This window comes from Schistocerca nitens, chromosome 4 (assembly GCF_023898315.1).
Source record: "Schistocerca nitens isolate TAMUIC-IGC-003100 chromosome 4, iqSchNite1.1, whole genome shotgun sequence".
Lineage (NCBI taxonomy): Eukaryota > Metazoa > Arthropoda > Insecta > Orthoptera > Acrididae > Schistocerca > Schistocerca nitens.
Window position 1 is genome coordinate 419,627,971 of NC_064617.1, and position 22,671 is coordinate 419,650,641.

The window sequence follows — 22,671 nt, forward strand, 5'->3', positions numbered from 1 at the left end:
CAAAACACAAGACCTCTCAGTCCAAAGGCTTCAGTTTAGTCGCGAAGGTGGCTCCGACCCGCCTGCTGAGGTGCCAAGCGTCGTACGGAGTGCCGAATCAAGCTTAACCTTAGTTAACGGAAAGCGGAAGCACCACAAGACAAAATAAACTCGAATTTAACTGAGCAAGGCAAACTCGAAGGAGTGCCGCTCGAAGACTATGCACTTGAAGATCAAACATAAAGCAACCAGACTAACGTGCCGCTGAACGACGCACTTCCATCACCAGCGTCTAGTAGAGTACGGAGGCAGCGTACCCCATCGATATACATCCATGGGTCGGTAAACGACGATAGCAATCCCAGCGACGGAGACATCCCGCCGCACATAGAAGGTATTTCAAACTCAGGCCCGACAAACTACAACAGGCGAGATTTTGCTCCCCTTGCGAATCGAGTTAAACGGCACACTATTAACCGTAAAATCACGGTCATGTCTTCCCATCGGGCCCCACTCGGCGTCCAGACGCAAACAACCCCAGCCGAGCCGAACTGTCTTCACGCCAAGGCAGCCACCTCTTACCTCCTCACACGCCTCCAGCTAAGCGCCGGCCAGCGATCACACACGGAAACAACCACCAAACGCCAAAGCGCCGTCTGAGTGAAAACTCAGCACTAAGATCGATACGGACTTGGGAATAAGCGAGCACCGTAACAAGAGTAATAAGTGAGAAACGAACGCGAACCCCAACACTGTCTAAACCAAAATTAATTCAGCATCGCCAAATCAACTGGTCGTGGCGATACTATTACTGTGTTGCTGTCTTCCGAGTATATGAACCACGTGCTTTGGTGTGCGATTTATACGAAAGTGTTTCCATTGTGTTAGCGAATCGGAACAGAGATAAAACTTCTGATGCTTATAAAATGGCGTCAATATTATTGCACATCTTTTGCCAAAATAGGCTAACCAAAGCAAGTTGTAAATATAGGCCACATTAACCGAATTGGAATTTTTCAGTGGGAATTGAAGCTCTTGTATACGGACTTGTAGCTTGCTGCATGTGTAAAATAGGTCGGCAACTTGATTTTTTATCAAGAAATAAAAAAATAGATATTTCTCAATGCAACCTACGACAGAGCTACAACCATTTATTTCTGTTTTAAGCTGTTGTATCGCTATTGCAATGAAGCCGACGAAACATGTCTATCAGGATCTGTGAAGTGCCATCTTTGAGCGACCCGGGTGTATTATAGACATACATCGGTATGATGGAAGAAGATGCCAGCAACGCTGTCTCTCCCCCACCTTTCTTTACCCTTCATTACTATTGTGCTCTTTATACCGCTGCGTGCGTTTCACTCGGCGAACGGCGAAACTCCCAAGAAAACTTCTACAAGCTACACACTTTACGTCGACTGCTTTACGATCACGAGTGCTGTTCACCTCAGCTATGCAGCAGCTGTAGCACTACAGTAGAGTCATGGCCCTATTATTTCGTATGCAGTGTCAACTCAACTGAGGAACACCCCTGGTCTCTTCTATGCCCTTCTTACCCCTGTGTGCAGTTTATCTGCTGTATTCATCAGTAAGCATGCACCCCTAAGGTAGCAGCATTGCATGGCAGACCAGTAAACACTTGCCCTCTTGCATACTTATTACTCGTGGTGGCCTTCATCCCTTCTTCTTCATCCTCTTCCTGCTTTCCCTATGCTTATAAAACTCTGAAGTTCAACATAGGATCGACAAGTAACATGTTGGCCCGATTCTTATGAAAATTATTTTTTTATGTATGAAAGTAATTTTTCACATAACAAGACGTTGAAAAAATATTTTTTCTTGAAAATATTATGCAAAATTTCGGAGATATTGGCAGTTAATTTTAAAATTACATTTTTTTCAGGTCATCAATCAGATCTTACTAGAATACAAGACAGTGGTATTGGTTACAGACAATGCTGTAGTAATGAAAAAAATTGCCGAAATCTTAAGGATTCAACATTCACGCCGCTTTGCCCACTGCATCGACTTAACAGTACAAAAGTGTTCCAAAGTGGAAAAATTTTCCAAAATGTTATTAAAAACGATGGCAATTGTGAGTTTCTTTCATAACTCTACACTAGCCAGTAGAAAACTGCACAACGCTCAAAAAAGAACTGAAACTGATACAAGAGCTGCTGACTCGATAGAACACCTCATAGTACATGCTCAAAAGGATTTTGGAAGTGCGAATTGAGTTTGAGATTGCAAACAATGAAAGTTCAAAAGCACTGCCTTCCCTCACACCAGAAAATTAGTTAGCTATACAAATGATAATAGGTCTTCTTAAATCTTTTGAAGTAGCAACAACAACAATCTCTGTGGAGCCATACGTCATTGCTTTCTTAATTATACCTCTTACACGAGGTATTTCTGCAAAGTTGACAGACTTGGAGAACACCTTAACGACTAATGAAGCACGAAGTGTTCTGGATTCCTTGATTAAATCAGTCAGTGAAAGACTGAGACCATTTCACACAGGGACTGTTAATATGCTTGCGACATTATTAGATCCAAGGTTTTTTAAAAAAAGAAAAAAAAAGAAAGAAAGAAAATCTTAGTTTCAGGACATTTCAAGAGGCAGACAATGCTGCACAATTACTTCAGAAAGAGTATGCTGCTATCATTGTTTAATATATTTTGTATGGGATCTAAAATTTAAAAACCTCTCTCACACCGGCCTGATTTAGCTTCACTGATCAGGATAGTAAAAACATGCGTATATTAAGGGAATTTTCATTGACAAAGCAGGCTTATCACATTCACACAGTTCAATACTGTTCTATCCTGATTAAATTAAGCTTAACTTAAATTCCATAAGGCAGTGAAGCAATTTCGAAGTCTCGGTGCGACGAAAATTGTCAGTCGATCTCCTGGAAACATTTGTAATAATTATTAACTTTCGGTGATCACATGGGCAAGTCCGGAGATCTGCTGGTAAGACCGTGTTAGCCTATTTATTTGAAGTAACTGGATATCTTGAGCATACAAAACGGCAGGTTCGTCCAGTGTAAATCAGACGTTCCCCACTGATCCCGTGCAACACAGTGTAGTAAGCAGACACTGTCAATAATAATAATCCGTTAAATAATACGCGAACACACTTACTTTAGTTTAGTTCATGTATTAAATTCCTTCTCATACAGAATCTCATCAAGATGGCGGCTAGCTCAACAATACATACATATACATCCTTCTTTTACGACTAATCAGCCAGAAGTCCTCTATTCTTTTTTCTAAGAGAAAACATAGATAGCAGAGAAGCTATTCCATGGAGTAAATGGACGCTCCAAGGAATAATTCCCACGTACACAACCAGGGAAGATGGACTTATATAGTTGTTCATCAGGCCTACCTATTCAGGAACTGACCTTCACAGGGAAATCCCGGAAAACCTGGAGGCTTAGACCCCAACTAGGTATCACAGATGATAGGAAAGACAGAATAATTTAGAAATTTGATTCTAGAATTCATAGGAAAGATAAAATCTGCCTCATAGCCAAAAAAAAACTTTACACACGCAAATTTTTTTTTTACAATCTTCTGAAAAATTTTCTTCATCGATGTCTTGCTGAACTGCGGTGAAACTGATCGAACAGGAACATGGGACACGGCACGGAGGACAAGCGTTGCATTGGCGTACCGGACAGGAGACGTAACGGATTTGAGAGACCAGAAGGAACCTCAGGGACAGGTACTCAGGATTGTGGCATGAAACAATCGAAATTCGTCTAAGGAATGGTCAACTATTAAAGATTCCTGGAAGAGAATGGTTAGTCGAAATTTTCCAGATTCATTTTGAACTCAAATATGGACCTGATCCATCCAATCTTCCATCTGAGGAATGGAAAAATCCATTCGTCTTATACTTTCCACACCTAGGTGTCTTAATCGATACTGTAGTTGCACAATATCACAACTCCAGATCGGAAAACAATTTTGAAAACATGGATAATTTCATCCATCTTCTTGAATAAGCCGAAAGGTTCTAATCCTGGTTTTAATTATTTATTTATTTATTTATTTTTCGTTGGCTTTTCCAGGTGGAAGTAGATCTGAATCTTTCCTAATTTGGTTTCAAGTACGAATGTGGATAGCATGTCAGAATGTTAAAAACTTTATTATTGGAGACAATTTCCAAAAAAAAATTATATCTTACTCATACATGATTAAAATGAAATTTTGCTGAAAGAGAACGTTTGATTAAGTCTTGCTGCATGACCTCTCCAGCTGAAATTAATTTTTCTCTTTTATACTCCAAGTGCCGCATTTTCTCATGAACATATATGAATGCAATATAACAATAAACAAATCCAACTGGAAAATGACACATTATTATAAATTCAATGAAGAACTTTCTTATTAACTCTAATTTTATAAACACACACTAAGCTGGTTAATTAAATTCTCTTGAATAGCATTTAGCTCGCGCCAAAAAAAAAAAAAAAAAAAAAAACAGCGAGTCTTTATATCTGTGGACAGTAGCAATCGATTCTAATTTCCTAACGCGGTTCATTCGTTCTCCTGTGAACTGTCAGTTTACAAAAACTAACTTCACACGCAAGCGCCGTATTCGACCATATAGTTTCAGTAAACTTATTCTCACTGGAGATTAACACTCCCTGAATGTATATTATTTCACACGCACAAGCTTCTTTGGTGATCATCGTGTAGACAGATAAACCGTAAGTCTTCACAGCAGCAATAGCTACAGTTCCACTTACTTTTCTAAATATTCCTATACTATCACAGAAGCAATCGCTTACTGTTCATTGAACTATCACAGATGCTTGGCATGCTGTCATTTAACCTATCACAGTAGCTGAGGCATACTGTCCTTCGTACTTCATTTTTAACACCCAAATACTTCATATAGACTTTTCATTTAATTTGAAACACTTTTCTTAAAAGTACCTCTTTAGGTCTACATGGGGAAATAATCCTTATATTCTTCCAGAATCCGGATATGCTAATAAATACGCACCAGGATTCGGTATATCAACTATTATATATGGACCTGTATAAATTAGATTCCATTTTCTGATGGTCTTCTTCAACCTTGATGACTTGATGTGTCTTCTTAAAAGAATTTTTTGTCCGATATTGAAAGTCTGAATCCGTTTGATGTTTCTGTCATGCATTTCCTTTCGCTGTCTTGCTTTCTCCGTAATATTAATGAGAGCATTGCGAATTTTTTCTTCCCATGACATTTTGGTATCCACGAGTTTAGGCAAGGTAACTACCCAAAAGTTTCTTTCGTTATCTCTGAACATCAGTTCATTCGGGGTAAAGTTTGTAGAACTATGAGGTAAATTATTATAAATTGCTCAAACTCGGTCAAATAGTTTATCCAGGTAGTTTGTTTATCATGACAGTACGTTCTCATGAATCTGTTTAGTTCTCGAAAAACGCGTTCAATTAAATTCCCTTGTGGATGATAGCAGGATGTAAATATCTGTTTTATTCCTAGTTGTGATACTAATTTTTTCCATAAATATCCAGTAAATATCTTCGCATTGTCGGAGATTATAGATTTTGGAATCCCTGCATGAGGAATGTAGTCATTTACAAACTTTACTGCGGCAGCTCTTGCAGTTGCTGATTTTATAGGATATAGTTTAACATATTTTGTAAACACATCACAGAATCCAATAATGTACTTAACACCACCTCTGGCTCTAGGAAGTGGTCCACAAATATCACATGATATAAGTGATCTTGGTGCTTCAGGTATTATTGAGTGAAGCGCAATTTTATTTCCCTTGTTGTCCGGCTTAGCCTTTTGACAGAGAATACATTTCTGGATGACTTTGTGCACTTTTCGCCTTATATTTGGGAAGTAACAATAATATCTAATCTTATTAGCACACTTTACAACACCAACATGACCCCAGGTCAAATGTGTAAACCAAATTAATCGTTCTTCATATTCTTCGGGTATGCAGACACACCACTTTGGATTCTCAGCCTTCCCATATTTAAAAAATAAAATATTATTCACAAGCCGGTAGTATTCCAAATTGACCATAGGATTTTGTTGATTGAATTGTCGTATTATAGCATTCCATCGTCGATCCTTCTTCTGAAGCTGAGCCATTGTCTTACACAAATGAATGTAATATAACTTGTAATTATTTTCTTGAAGAAGAAGCACTGGAAATTCTGCCTTATTATTTACATCCAGTTCAGGTGTTATTCCTTCTGGAGATCTTGACAACGCGTCAGCTATAATATTTTCTTTTCCGGCTACATGAATAATTTGAAACTGATATTCTTGCAGCGCCAGCGTCCACCTTGACAACCGAGGATGCAGCAACTTACAAGTTTGTAAAAAGGCTAGTGGATTGGTGGTCACAATAAACGGCTATCCTTGAGCCATATACATAATAATTAAACCTTTTCAAAGACCAAATAACTGCTAAAGCTTCTAATTCCGTAGTGGTATATGCTCTTTCACAGCAAATGCAATTGGACAAAAGGTTTTTACACCATCGATGTACCTAATTTGAAATAAACAAGATCCTAATCCGACATCTGATGAATCAGTGGCTAAACAGAATCCAAAATTCATATCAGGGTGGTATAATAACGGAGCATTTATCAGTTGATCCTTAATTTCACAAAAAGCCTTTTCACAATCATTAGACCATTGCCATGGTACATCTTTCCTCAGGAGCCGGTTTAGTGCTTCAGAGTTCATTGCTTGAGTTTTAATAAATCGACGAAAAAATGAAGCCAAGCCTATAAAGCCTTTCAGTTGTCTTCTGTTTCTTGGAGTTGGAAAATTTTTTATCGCACTAATCTTCGCTTCTGTTGGAAGAATTCCTTTTGCATTAATCATATGTCCTAAGAATTTAATTCTCTGTAGAGAAAATTGGGATTTTTTTAGATTTGCAGTTATACCAGTTTGTTTGAACACAGCAAAAATCCTCCTAATAAGTTGTACATGTTCCTCCCAAGTTTTAGAGGCAATTAATAGATCGTCCACAAAAATTGTTATTCGACTACGTAGTTCTGGTCCTAGGGCATAGTCCAACGTAGAAATAAAAACTCCAGAGCTGATATTGAGACCAAACGGAACGACCTAGAACTGATAGCTTCTCCCTCCATATATAAAAGCAGTATATTTTCTTGAGTCCTTGTCTAACTGGACTTGCCAGAACGAACTTCTCAAATCAATACTGGTTAAATAGGATACATCTTGAAATTTCTGTATTAACTCATCGATGTTCTCCGGATGTGTGCGCACAGGTACTATAATTTTGTTAATTTCCCTTGCATCTAATACCAATCGAACTTTTCCTCCTGGCTTTGGTACAACAAGCAACGGAGAACAATATGGGCTGTTCGACGGTTCAATAAGATTCCAGTTTAACATTTTTTGTATCTCTTCCTGAACTGGTTGTTTTAATCGCCAGGGAATGGGATAGTGTGTGCGGCACATATTATTATTTTCAGCACAAATCAACTGCAGTAAGATCAGTGTAACAAATTTATCTTCGATTTTAAAATGCACCTTTCCTTCTACCAAGTCCAACTTGCAATTGCAGGCTTGCAGAGTTCCAATGCCAAGAATACAATCTACTAGCAACTTTTCCACTACAAGGAATGTGCATTGTTTAGCTACATTTCCCAATTTTATCTCTATAAGCGTTTGTATCTTGACGTTCGTGGATTTTGCTCCCACTGCACCTATAACTCGGCAATTTTGTACTGGTAGGACAGGGATTTTCTTAATTTTACTAATTCTGCGAAACAAAGTTCCGGATACTACGTCTGTAGATGAAGCTGTGTCCAATACAACATTGGTTAAAATTCCTCCCACTTCTGTGATGATCTCAGACACAGGAACCCTTTTATCTTCTACTACACAGGCCTCTAAGTCTCTTGTCAATTCATCTGTCATTAATTCGCCTTCATTATATCTCAACATTGCCACGGAATTAATTTCGTTTAAAACAGGTTTGCCCCTTTTGTATTCCCCGGCCGACTTTACGGAGCATAAAGCGGCCCTCTTCAGTTTAAATGTCGATTATTATTTCCTCTTGAATCATCTACTACTTCTGTTATGACTGGTTGTTGTTGATGACTGGTTGTGTTATTTGCTTCAAATCGAGTGTCAGAATTTCTGTACGCATTATTATTATTTGAAAACTGCTGGTTCTGATAATCTCTTGCATTTCCAAACATTGGGTTGTATCTGCGACCTGTTCGATTGTCTCTGAATCTGCCCCTCGCAGCACTGTTATTGAAATTTCCATTTCCGTTGCAATTGTTTCCGTTGAATCTCTGACTATTCCTAGTATAATAATTATTAAATCCGTTTCCATTCCGGTTTGCATTTGGCGCCTCAATCGCTCTCCTCTGCATAACCGGTTGTCTTGGCCGATGTTCATCTTCCTCGATCATATCTATAGTGTCAAGCGTAGTCATGAAAGAGTCAAGGTCATGCTCATTAATATACAGCATTCTATTTCTGATGCTGGCCGGAAGTCGAGATTTTAATATGCCAATCACGTCTTGTAGAGGCATAGGCTTATCCCAATACCGCGATTTGTTTATATATTTCTCAAAGTATTTCTTTAAAGACCCACGTGAAAAAGAAAAAGGTTCCGGGTATAATACCTCCTGCCTTAAACGTTCTTGTACTCCTTCGGACCAGTATTTGGATAAAAATGCTCGTTCAAAATCTTCATATGTGTCCCAAGTTGATATCATATCAGATGCCCATATAGCTCCTGACCCCTGAATATAACTGGTCACAAAACTAACCTTTTGCCACTCACTCCAAATTTTTGGCAATACTCCCCTAAAACTTCTTATAAACACTATGGGATGAACATTTTTCTTGTCTGGGTTGTAGATCTGGAATTGACGTTATTTCAGCATTTTCTCCTCAGTATTGCTTTTACAATTACAGGCATTATGACTACCCTCATAGTGTTGTGATTGATGTTGATTGCAAAAACGAACGTGTGCATTAATGTCCCTGTCTGTACTTGATAGGGTAAATAATGTAGCTTCATTGATAGATCTTGTCATGCGTTAATTTCCTTGCGTGGAACACAAGTCTTCTCGAGATAGATTTAAAGATCTCTCAATGATTTCTTTCCATGGTTTAAGTTCTTCGCCTATTGTCATGCGTTAATTTCCTTGCGTGGAACACAAGTCTTCTCGAGATAGATTTAAAGATCTCTCAATGATTTCTTTCCATGGTTTAAGTTCTTCGCCTAGTTGTTCTTTCGTTTCTCGAATATTGTCTGAACAAATGCTTTTCCTTTCTAAACTTAACTGCGAGAATTTTCCCGCGAGAATGTTTACCTTATGATCAACCTCGTCTTGTCTCTCCTTTATGTTATTTATGGATTTATCCAAATTTTGGATGTCCTTCGGGATCTTGTCTTGTGATTGTCTCAAATCCTGCATATCTGCTGACATCTCGTTTACTTGTTGCTTTAACTCATCTTGAACTTCAACTAATACCGGAATTACCGCGATAGAACATTGCATCTGTTCTTGTGCTTGAACTATCTGCGGGATTGACTCGACCTGCTCTTTAATAGTATCAAGCTTAGTAGCAACATACTCAGTTAGCTCTAGGCGTAACTTCTTCGCATTTTCATTACACTGCTGAGTGACTTGCTCAATTTGAGCAGCTAATTTTAATTCTGTCTTTTCATTCTGAATTTTCAATTCTTTCGCAGTTTTATTTAATTTATCATCAAGTTTCTGGAAACTCTCTACTAATTTATTTTTTAATTCCACTTTATTGGCTGCTAATTGTTCATTTATTTCCCTTTTAGTCTCTATTTGCGCTTTAGTTAAGTCTGTTACATTTTTGGCTAACATTGTTAACTGCTGCATGATTACAGTCAATGGGTTTATTTCGTCCTGCTCAGATGACATCGAAACACTTAAGCTTTGTTGTGGAGCCTGACTAATGCTGCCGCTAGGCACTATTTCAGTTAAGCTAGCGTCTAATGTTTCACTAACCTTAGAAACAGGTGAGGGCTGTTGTGATTCGCTCTGCTGTTGCATTGCCATTTTATAAGCCGCCCTAGTAAGAACCATTAATACACGGAACAACAAACATATAAAGTCACTCGCATCTGAGTTAATAATGTCACTGACCTAAACTTTGCATAATACTCACTTCTAATAAACACTTCGTATCTAAAGCTCAACCCAATCAATCTGATTCAAACCGATAGACATTTAAATAGTTATTATAAATTTCTATCTACAAAAATTTAATTGTATATTGTCTGGCCTGAACGACGTTCTCGTAGGTTGTGGCGAAATTGTGACTTCTGGAACAGGCCTCGTCTTCTTTTGTCTCGTGCACATCAACATAAAATTCACACAATATTTAAGTAATGCTCAAAAATGAGTCCTGTCACAGTGAAGCCAAATTTAATATATTTTGTATGAGATCTAAAATTTAAAAACCTCTCTCACACCGGCCTGATTTAGCTTCACTGATCAGGATAGTAAAAACATGCGTATATTAAGGGAATTTTCATTGACAAAGCAGGCTTATCACATTCACACAGTTCAATACTGTTCTATCCTGATTAAATTAAGTTTAACTTAAATTCCATAAGGCAGTGAAGCAATTTCGAAGTCTCGGTGCGACGAAAATTGTCAATCGATCTCCTGGAAACATTTGTAATAATTATTAACTTTCGGTGATCACATGGGGAAGACCGCAGATCTGCTGGTAAGACCGTGTTAGCCTATTTATTTGAAGTAACTGGATATCTTGAGCATACAAAACGGCAGGTTCGTCCAGTGTAAATCAGACGTTCCCCACTGATCCCGTGCAACACAGCGTAGTAAGCAGACACTGTCAATAATAATAATCCGTTAAATAATACGCGAACACACTTACTATAGTTTAGTTCATGTATTAAATTCCTTCTCATACAGAATCTCATCAAGATGGCGGCTAGCTCAACAATACATACATATACATCCTTCTTTTACGACTAATCGGCCAGAAGTCCTCTATTCTTTTTCCTAAGAGAAAACATAGATAGCAGAGAAGCTATTCCATGGAGTAAATGGACGCTCCAAGGAATAATTGGGCTTGAAACTACTTTGCCTTGATAATCGGTAAGATAAGAAGAGATATTTCGAGATATGTACTGAGTTATATGAATTATAAAATTTCTGTAAATATCGCGGAGAGACCGCTGCAAGAGACATTACAATTGCATCAACACCAAGAATAATACCTTCGCTCCCAGCTTCAGGCAGTGTTGGCTTCGGTCACACAGCTTGAGGCTGTTGCCAATGGGCATCACTGTGGGGGTCCGAATGGGGGTTTGTCGGGGACGGCCAGCTCGTCCCTCGCATCCCCCGATCGGACTACGACTGTGGCTGCCCGGGATACTGCCCACATTGAGGCTGATCCCTCACCTGTGGTAGAGTGGGAGGTCATCTCGAGGTGTGGCAGGGGGCGAAAGACATTCCGGAGGGCTGAACGGAAGGCCTCTCCAGTTTGTCTGACGAACCGGTTTCAGGCTCTGTCTCCGGCTGATACTGATGCTCGGCCTGTTGTCCTGTTCCAGAGGTTGTCCTGTTCCAGAGGTTGCCCCTCAGTCTGCAAGATCCGGGCAGTCGCAGAGGGTGGGTTTACTGGTAGTTGGGAGCTCCAACGTCAGGCGCGTAATGGGGCCCCTTAGGGATAGGGCAGCAAGAGAGGGGAAGAAAACCAATGTGCACTCCGTGTGCATACCGGGGGGAGTCATTCCAGATGTGGAAAGGGTCCTTCCGGATGCCATGAAGGGTACAGGGTGCACCCATCTGCAGGTGATCGCTCATGTCGGCACCAATGATGTGTGTCGCTATGGATCGGAGGAAATCCTCTCTGCCTTCCGGCGGCTATCTGATTTGGTGAAGACTGCCAGTCTCGCTAGCGGGGTGAAAGAGGAGCTCACCATCTGCAGCATCGTCGACAGGACTGACTGCGGACCTTTGGTACAGAGCCGAGTGTAGGGTCTCAATCAGAGGCTGAGACGGTTCTGCGACCGTGTGGGCTGCAGATTCCTCGACTTGCGCCATAGGGTGATTGGGTTTCGGGTCCCACTGTATAGGTCAGGAGTCCATTACACGCAACAAGCGGCTACACGGGTAGCAGGGGTTGTGTGGCATGGACTGGGCGGTTTTTTAGGTTAGATGGCCTCGGGCAAGTACAGAAAGGGCAACAGCCTCAAATGGTGCGGGGCAAAGTCAGGACATGCGGGGACCAAGCAGCAATCGGTGTTGTAATTGTAAACTGTCGAAGCTACATTGGTAAAGTACCGGAACTTCAAGCGCTGATAGAAAGCACCGAAGCTGAAATCGTTATAGGTACAGAAAGCTGGCTGAAGCCAGAGATAAATTCAGCCGAAATTGTTACAAAAACACAGACGGTGTTTAGAAAGGATAGATTGCATGCAACCGGTGGTGGCATGTTTGTCGCTGTTAGTAGTAGTTTATCCTGTAGTGTAGTAGAAGTGGATAGTTCCTGTGAAATATTATGGGTGGAGGTTACACTCAACAACCGAGCTAGATTAATAATTGGCTCCTTTTACCGACCTCCCGACTCAGCAGCATTAGTTGCAGAACAACTGAGAGAAAATTTGGAATACATTGCACATAAATTTTCTCAGCATATTATAGTCTTAGGTGGAGATTTCAATTTACCAGATATAGACTGGGACACTCAGATATTTAGGACGGGTGGTAGGGACAGAGCATCGAGTGACGTTATACTGAGTGCACTATCCGAAAATTACCTCGAGCAATTAAACAGAGAACCGACTCGTGGAGATAACATCTTGGACCTACTGATAACAAACAGACCCGAACTTTTCGACTCTGTAAGTGCAGAACAGGAAATCAGTGATCATAAGGCCGTTGCAGCATCCCTGAACATGGAAGTTAATAGGAATATAAAAAAAGGGAGGAAGGTTTATCTGTTTAGCAAGAGTAATAGAAGGCAGATTTCAGACTACCTAACACATCAAAACGAAAATTTCTGTTCCGACACTGACAATGTTGAGTGTTTATGGAAAAAGTTTAAGGCAATTGTAAAATGCGTTTTAGACAGGTACGTGCCGAGTAAAACTGTGAGGGACGGGAAAAACCCACCGTGGTTCAACAACAAAGTTAGGAAGCTACTGCGAAAGCAAAGAGAGCTTCACTCCAAGTTTAAACGCAGCCAAAACCTCTCAGACAAACAGAACCTAAACGATGTCAAAGTTAGCGTAAGGAGGGCTATGCGTGAAGCGTTCAGTGAATTCGGAAGTAAAATTCTATGTACCGACTTAACAGAAAATCCTAGGAAGTTCTGGTCTTACGTTAAATCAGTAAGTGGCTCGAAACAGCATATCCAGACACTCCGGGATGATGATGGCATTGAAACAGAGGATGACACGCGTAAAGCTGAAATACTAAACACATTTTTCCAAAGCTGTTTCACAGAGGAAGAACGCACTGCAGTTCCTTCTCTAAATCCTCGCACAAACGCAAAAATGGCTGACATCGAAATAAGTGTCCAAGGAATAGAAAAGCAACTGGAATCACTCAACAGAGGAAAGTCCACTGGACCTGACGGGATACCAATTCGTTTCTACACAGAGTACGCGAAAGAACTTGCCCCCTTCTGACAGCCGTGTACCGCAAGTCTCTAGAGGAACGGAAGGTCCCAAAAGATTGGAAAAGAGCACAGGTACTCCCAGTCTTCAAGAAGGGTCGTCGAGCAGATGCGCCAAACTATAGACCTATATCTCTGACGTCGATCTGTTGTAGAATTTTAGAACATGTTTTTTGCTCGAGTATCATGTCGTTTTTGGAAACCCAGACTCTACTCTGTAGGAATCAATGGCTCTGAGCACTATGGGACTCAACTGCTGAGGTCATTAGTCCCCTAGAACTTAGAACTAGTTAAACCGAACTAACCTAAGGACATCACAAACATCCATGGCCGAGGCAGGATTCGAACCTGCGACCGTAGCGGTTTCGCGGTTCCAGACTGCAGCGCCTTTAACCGCACGGCCACTTCGGCCGGCCTGTAGGAATCAACATGGATTCCGGAAACAGCGATCGTGTGAGACCCAACTCGCTTTATTTGTTCATGAGACCCAGAAAATATTAGATACAGGCTCCCAGGTAGATGCCTTTTTCCTTGACTTCCGGAAGGCGTTCGATACAGTTCCGCACTGTCGCCTGATAAACAAAGTAAGAGCCTACGGAATATCAGACCAGCTGTGTGGCTGGATTGAAGAGTTTTTAGCAAACATAACACAGCATGTTGTTATCAATGGAGAGACGTCTACAGACGTTAAAGTAACCTCTGGCGTGCCACAGGGGAGTGTTATGGGACCATTGCTTTTCACAATATATATAAATGACCTAGTAGATAGTGTCGGAAGTTCCATGCGGCTTTTCGCTGATGATGCTGTAGTATACAGAGAAGTTGCAGCATTACAAAATTGTAGCGAAATGCAGGAAGATCTGCAGCGGATAGGCACTTGGTGCAGGGAGTGGCAACTGACCCTTAACATAGACAAATGTAATGTATTGCGAATACATAGAAAGAAGAATCCTTTACTGTATGATTATATGATAGCGGAACAAACACTTGTAGCAGTTACTTCTGTAAAATATCTGGGAGTATGCGTGCGGAACGATTTAAAGTGGAAGGATCATATAAAATTAATTGATGGTAAGGCGGGTACCAGGTTGAGATTCATTGGGAGAGTCCTTAGAAATTGTAGTCCATCAACAAAGGAGGTTGCTTACAAAACACTCTTTCGACCTGTACTTGAGTATTGCTCAACAGTGTGGGATCCGTACCAGATCGGGTTGACGGAAGAGATAGAGAAGATCCAAAGAAGAGCGGCGCGTTTCGTCACAGGGTTATTTGGTAACCGTGATAGCGTTACGGAGATGTTTAGCAAACTCAAGTGGCAGACTCTGCAAGAGAGGCGCTCTGCATCGCGGTGTAGCTTGCTCGCCAGGTTTCGAGAAGGTGCGTTTCTCGATGAGGTATCGAATATATTGCTTCTCCCTACTTATACCTCCCGAGGAGATCACGAATGTAAAATTAGAGAGATTAGAGCGCGCACGGAGGCTTTCAGACAGTCGTTCTTCCCGCGAACCATACGCGACTGGAACAGAAAAGGGAGGTAATGACAGTGGCACGTAAAGTGCCCTCCGCCACACACCTTTGGGTGGCTTGCGGAGTATAAATGTAGATGTAGAAACACAAGCATCCGTGAGCAGTGCTAATACGTCTATTGATACTTCTACCAGTTTGAAATCAGCAACAGAATAACGTCGATGTCATTACACCAGTCAGTGATTCCATGATTGACCTACGTCAGTATTTTGAAAAATCTGTAATAGACAATCATGCTTGTGTATTAGAAAATCGGGTAAAATCTAATAGTTCGTTGTGTGTTAAACATTTAGTGGCTATGTGCTGCCCTGCGACTTCAGTTCCCGCAGAGAAGGTTTTCTCCAAGGCAGGAGAAATAATGAATGAAAAAGCAACAAACTAGAGGAGAAGAATCTAAATGCATGACTTTTTATAAAACAAAATTTGCATATCTCGTAATTCGTATGCCAAACAATAGACTAAAGGTCAAGAATTTAAATACCTTTCTTTTTATAAAACAAAATTTGCATTTCTTATTGCTGTCTTTAATCAATAAGAAATTCTTACAAAGCTATTTTTCATTTGAAGTACTTGCAAAAAACAATCGATAGTTTATAAAAATATTATCGATAATATCGCCTGCGCCAGCTATCGATTTTAAGTAACACTAGTCGGCAGCGCCACCCGACAGCAGCGCTCCGGATCACTGCTGAACAACGGTCGACAAAACAGGCAAAGGAACTATGCAATCGATGTCTACGGCGCGAATTCAAAAGTGCCGGAGAGAAAACACACCGGCACAATTCCTCTTCATTAGTTATCCAATCCGCCCCTCTAATCTGCAACACCCTTTTGTAGAACTTCATTTCAAGTGTTATTTCCTTCTTGTCTGTATTGTTTAACGTCCACATTTCACTTCCACACAAGGCTACACTCCAAAGAAATAATTTCGAAAAAGATTTGCTAATGCTTAAAATCATATTAGATGTTTAAAAAGTTCTCCCCTTTTCCTCTTCTGCCATCGTCAGTAACTTTGCTCCGCAAACAGCAAAACAGATCTACTGCCTTCAGAGTCTTAAAGTTTTATTTTTATTTTTTATGTGTGAACCTATATTCCCTTTCCATATTTCTTCTTGTCCTCCTGTGGTGCTTTCTCAATGTATACATTGGATAACATGGAGGACTGATTCGATTTAAACAACAGTGGTCTTAGCTCCCCTGTTGTCAGTACGGAAACTAAGTTTATTGTACTGTATCTCTGTCATTCTAGTAAAGCCAACCATGACCTTTAAAGAGTAGTGGGAGACACTTCACCAAATCTCTACTAATCACAATTTCTTCAGGAATTAGTTACCCAAAAATATTGTATCTTCTGGCACTTAGTGCTTCGCTCTGGAAGATTAAGTGTTGTGCGATTCTATTTCCCATACCACACAGGCTGTACTTAGGGCTTGTTTCTCTACTCCCGTTGTGTGCAGATGTTTCTTGAAATACCTATGGGCAGCCATGAAACTTACCATGAGTCTATTCTGATTCCTGGCCAATCCCAGTATTACAGGAGTCTCGGAGTCATGAGCTTTTCACATTTCTGTTTTTGGGTTTTAGTGCAACGTTCTGTGTGCTGCCTCCTGATCCAGCTACTTGGTTGAGATTTTACCATCGCCTTTTGTGACAGGACAGGACAGGTTCTGGTCCAGCAAAGAGAGTCGTTGCCCCTGCCTTAGGGATAGGCTGCAACCACGTCTCACTCCTTTTTTTGTCCTTCAACTCTTATAATTCCAGTCGGGTTTCTCTTTCCCTCCAACATATTATCTCCGTTACCTAAATAGAGTATTGCCTTGTGATTCTTCAATTTCTCCAGGCGTATTTTATGAGAGGAAATAAATCTCGGGTGAACAGCCTGATATGAGTGTGCATAGGACACAATATTTCGGCAATCGACCACGTTGCCGTCATCAGGTGCGCTGATGTACTGACCGGCGGTGGGCCGGCGGCAGGAATATATAGGACAATCCCCCTCCTCCCTCAGGCGTTTCGTATGAGTCGGTGCGGTCCGCGCCCCGCGCGCGGTCCAGATACAGCGTCCGTTCTGCCGCCATCTGGGCGCTGCGCCCTAGGTCTTCTCGTTCAGCAGGGTCTGCCGGCACCGCTTAGGAGCTCCTGAGGGAGGAGGCGAGATTGCCCTATATATTCCTGGCGCCAGCCCACCGCCGGTCAGTACATCAGCGCACCTGATGATGGCAACGTGGTCGATTGCCGAAATATTGCGTCCTATGCACACTCATACCAGGCTGTTCACCCGAGATTTATTTCGTCAGAGTATTGCCTTTTTTCAGTCTATTTTCTAACATAAACTCTAGTGTTCATATATTACTCCGCAACCCAGTCAGATCTTGTCTGAGGTCGGTCACAGTCAGTCTTTCCACTCTTCTGGCAATAACACACTCTACGATGAAAAATAAATAAAAAAAGGACGACGCACCACAGAGGAATTTTCTGAATGAGACGGAAATCCGTACATGTGATGTACACATATGCACAAACAAATGATTGTAATTCCAGAAAAAATGATAACTTAATAAAGAGAAAGACCTTCACAAATTGAGCGTTGTCCCACTTCTGGCCCATATGCAAGCAGTTATAGGCTTGGGTTTGATTGACAGAGTCGACGGATGTCGTCCTGAGGATATCGTGCCAAATTACGTCCAAATGGTGCATTAGGTCGTCAAAATCCCAAGGTGGTTGGATGGACCTGGCAATGATGTTCCAAATGTTATCACTTGGAAAGAGATCCGGCGACCTTGCTGGCCAAGGGAGGGTCTGGCAAGCACGAAGAGAAGCAGTAGATGCCCGCGCATTGTGCGGGCGGGCATCATCTTGCTGAAATGTAAGCTCAGGATGGCATGCTATGAAGTGCTACAAAACAGGTCGTAGAATATCAATGACGTATCGCTGTGCTGTAAGGGTGCAGCGGATGACAACCCAGACCATCACTTCTAGTTGTCAAGCCATACGACGGGCGACAGACAGGTTTGTATCTCACCACTGTCTGTGGCGTCTCCAACGCGTCTTCGCTGGTGTTTGGGGCTCGGTTGGTTGGGTTGTTTGGGGGAGAAGACCAAACAGCGAAGTCATCGGTGTCATCAGAGTAGGGAAGAATGGGGAAGGAAGTCGACCGAACCCTTTCAAAGGAACCATCCGGCCTTTGCCTGCAGCGATTTAGGGAAATCACGGAAAACCTAAATCAGGATGGCCGAACACGGGACTGAACCGCCGTCCTCCCGAATGCGAGTCCAGTGTGCTAACAACTGCACCACCTCGCTCGGTTGGGGCTCAGTTCCATGCGGGATCGTCAGTGAAGATAATTCTACTCCAGTCAACGTGTTTCCAGCTGAAGATGTATCTGAAGACGCCCCAAACAGCCGTGGGATATCAGTCTGACTGTCGCCAGCCATACGACCCGACATCCAAGAGTGGTTGTCTAGGGTGCCATTTCATTTCGTAGCATCCGCTGCACCCTTACAGTATAGCAGTAATTCGATGATTTTCTTCCCCTGTTTTCTTACTCTTCACGGCAAGCCATTCTGGGGTTACATTTCATCAACAAAATGCCCACTCACATACGGCGAGAGTTCCTACATTTTGTCTTCATGTTTGCCAAACCCTACCTTGGACAGCAAGGTTGCCAGAGCTCTCCGCAGTTGAGGAAGTTTGGGGCGTTATGGGCAGGACCCTCAAACCAGCTCGGGATTTCGACGATCTAAAGCCCCAATTGGACAGAATTTGACACGATATCTGTCAGGAGCACATCCAACAACACTATCAGTCAATGTCAAGCCGAAAAACTGCTTGTATGATCCCAGAATGAGATTTTCACTCTGCAGCGGAGTGTGCGCTGATATGAAACTTCCTGGCAGATTAAAACTGTGTGCCGGACCGAGACTCGAACTCGGGACCTTTGCCTTTCGCGGGCAAGTGCTCTACCAACTGAACTACCCAAGCACGACTCACGCCCCGTCCTCACAGCTTTACTTCTGCCAGTACCTCGTCTCCTACCTTCCAAACTTTACACAAGCTCTCCTGCGAACCTTGCAGAACTAGCACTCCTGAAAGAAAGGATATTGCGGAGACATGGCTTAGCCACAGCCTGGGGGATGTTTCCAGAATGAGATTTTCACTCTGCAGCGGAGTGTGCGCTGATATGAAACTTCCTGGCAGATTAAAACTGTGTACCGGAGCGAGACTCGAATTCGGGACCTTTGCCTATCGCGGGCAAGTGCTCTACCAACTGAGCTACCCAAGCACGACTCACGCCCCGTCCTCACAGCTTTACTTCTGCCAGTACCTCGCCTCCTACCTTCCAAACTTCACAGAAGCTCTCCTGCGAGAGCTTCTGTAAAGTTTGGAAGGTAGGAGACGAGGTACTGGCAGAAGTAAAAATGCTTGTATGTTGTCCAGAGGTGGACCAACAATTTGTGAAGCTCTTTATTTTGTTTTTTCTTTTTTTTTAAGTGTGTATGTTAGTATTTCGCAACCATGAATTATTAAACTGAGGGCTCGGTAATATTCACACCAGTCGTTACCTTTCTGCTATAGAATTCATCTTAAGAGTTTCAATTCTGTCCTATAGAGGTGTATAAACGTAACCACAAGAGATGTTACTTTTCTTTCAGGCATGGAGCTGGAACTGCGTGAAGACGTGGTTCACCAGCGCCGTCAAGTGGTGCACGGCTGCGTGCTGCTGCTGGTGAACCGCTCGACCCAGACAGAGGCGCCACCCGCCGAGCCGCAGACGCAGCCCCAGCAGCAGGAGCAGCAGGTGCAGCCGCAGGTGCAGACTCAGGCGGTGGCCCCGGAGCACGGCAGCAGCAACGGCCCCGTGGCAGGCGGCCAGCCGCAGCTGCAGGCGCAGCAGCAGCAGCAGCAGCTGCAGCAGCCGCAGCAGGTGGACGTGCAGTTATAGCGGAAGCGCAGCAGGGCCCACCGGCACTCAAGCCGCAGGCGGCGCTCACCCGTCCTCGTGTGAGACACACAGCCTGCGCTGCGCCGGTTGCTGAGGCTCAGCCCTCGGCGTTCAGCACTGTTGCTGGAGACTGAACGCCCCTGCCACGGCGTCAAGCGATTACGTGAGAGATTCCGAAGGTGCCGAGACAGTAACAGAGATTCTTCCATACCCCTTTTTTCTTCCTGTGGACTAGGTAAAGTTTTTGCTATCGATTTCTTCTTTATGTGTGATCCGGGTTCTCATTGTCAACCCAACGAACTGTTCAGTGTAACGAAACACTATATGAAATGAAGAAGAATAGTCGTAATTACAGTTTGTTCAGTATTATGAAATGAAAAACGTAGTCCTGTAACAGTGTCGGAAAAGGTGTTCAAATTGGAGCTGACTTTTGTCCTGTCCCTTATGCCAAGCATACCCTTCATGTACATAGTCTGTCATAAACATATCTGTTTTACTCCTGAGCGAATGCATTCGAAGTTAACCGTGTTGGTCACCATTGTCTAACGACTTCTTGAAATTAGCCTTTAGAGTAACTCTCGACACGTCTACAGTACAGAACTTAGTTTCATTTCCTAGTAATTAGTAAATTCTCTTACATGGATGCTAAATAGTATCTAAGTTCCTTAAGTGTAGAGGTTTGGGAGATGCTAATGGTAAAACAGAATGTGTCACATGTTGAGCCCCTGTGGCACATTCCTCTTATCCGTCAGTTTCCATTGAGAGTTGTACAACATTGTTACTGTCATATATGTACAAAGTATTAAAATCTTTGATTAAGTAAATTAAGAAATCTGTGATTCATTAACCATTTAAAATGATCTGCAAATGATATACCAAATAAAATAGGAGGTAGCGGTCACATGTAAACCCGTTTCATCTGTGTATGGGCAACTGTCAACATTAAACCATATGAAAATTTGCTTTTAACTCACTTCCAACAAAATGAAATTGTACCATATTATATTGTAAATAAAGAAATATTACCAAAAATAGTCAGCTTTATCTTTCTTGTTGTCTCCATAAGTGTGTTAGTTGCTTACCACCCAAGTGTGCCAATGGAGTAAAGATATAGGTGAGTGGAAAGAATAGTATTTATCAGTTTGCAACATAAACGTAGGTAAATATACATTTTTGCTTGTAATGTTACGTAATATCTCGTCCTTCAAGGTCTACCAAACAGAAAGGTAGAGAGAAATTACTTTACCCTCGTATATTATGGACTGTCTGGAGACAAAAGTCTCCTTTGTAGGTATAAACTTGAATTCTACAAGCAGTTCAAGTGTGAAACTTAGCTGTATGTGTTCACCCTTTAGAACGAAGTGCATATAGACGTCAGGTCCAAACTTACGTAATATCATTCCAGCTTTCTGAATGGATTGAAGGCCCCGTTGCATATAGGAATTAGTACACGGTTCTCAAGAGGCAGAAATGCCAGGTGTGAAGCAGTTTCAGGTCACCCCCGGCAAATCTTAAAAGCCCATGTGTATGAACTACACAAATGCATACGTTCTCCTCCCTGTCGCTCAGCAAATTCTGATATTCATCCGAAAAGTAAATATGTGAAAACTAAGCATTTTTTTACCTTACTCATTTCCAATACCCACTATTAAGTGATGATTCAGATATAATATGTGTTATATTTGTGCTCGCTTAACGGCTTCGACAATCAGCCCGCTTCATCAGACGTTATAATTTCCTAATGCACAGTGCCACTTCAGAGCAATGCTACTTGTTCCTCTAGTGCGCCTCCATTTTGCGAGCTGCTGACCCAGTTGTGAGCTTATGTAGTTGCAACCTGATGTGATTCTCCTTTCCTTGCCGCTAATTTTTCGAGAGCCAAGTACCAGCGCATGTTGTTCTTACATTGTGACTTGATTACGTACCAATGAGAAAGCGAATATAAATAATACAGTCTACTATTCGAAAACCACTCAGTTTCAAACCTCAACATTGCAAGAAAAACGTGACATTCAGAGATCTGTAAGATCGATTCCGTCCCTGAGCACAATACAAGGCGCAATGAGGTCGCACAAGCACGCTTTATAACACATACATTTACAAATTAAAAAAAGTTAATTTCTGAATGTGTATTAAACATATCTTTTTTCCCTTGTGTCTGCTTGGAATTAAAGAAGACGCAGAAAATATTGTGATGATTAAAATTGGTGTGTCAAACTTCAAGAGGCTCCATGAAAAATATCGTGAACATGACACGCTGCGTAAGCAAACACAATGAAGTGACAAAAGTCATAGGATACCTCCTAACATCATGTCGGATCTCCTTTTGCCTGGTGTGGTGTAGAAAGTCGACGTGGCATGAACTCAACAAGTCATTGGAAGACCCCACAGAAATAATGAGCGATACTGCCTCTATAGTCATCCATAATTGCGAAAGTGTTGCCGGTGCGGTATGTTGTGCACGAACTGACCTCTCGACGCTGTCCCATAAATATTCGATGGGTGACCAGATCATTCGCTCGAATTTTCCAGAATGTTCTTC

The 22,671-nt window shown here is 42.0% G+C and overlaps 1 protein-coding gene across 1 annotated transcript in view; it reads left to right on the forward strand.

Moving 5' to 3' along the window:
• Positions 1-21,119, forward strand: part of LOC126251616 (metabotropic glutamate receptor 4-like) — an 868,913-nt gene extending 847,794 nt beyond the window's left edge. The window contains exon 14 of the mRNA XM_049952156.1: positions 19,840-21,119. Within this exon, the coding sequence (XP_049808113.1) occupies positions 19,840-20,129 (290 nt within the window). The 3' untranslated portion in view covers positions 20,130-21,119. The remainder of the gene's footprint in view (positions 1-19,839) is intronic.
• Positions 21,120-22,671: the final 1,552 nt, after the last annotated feature.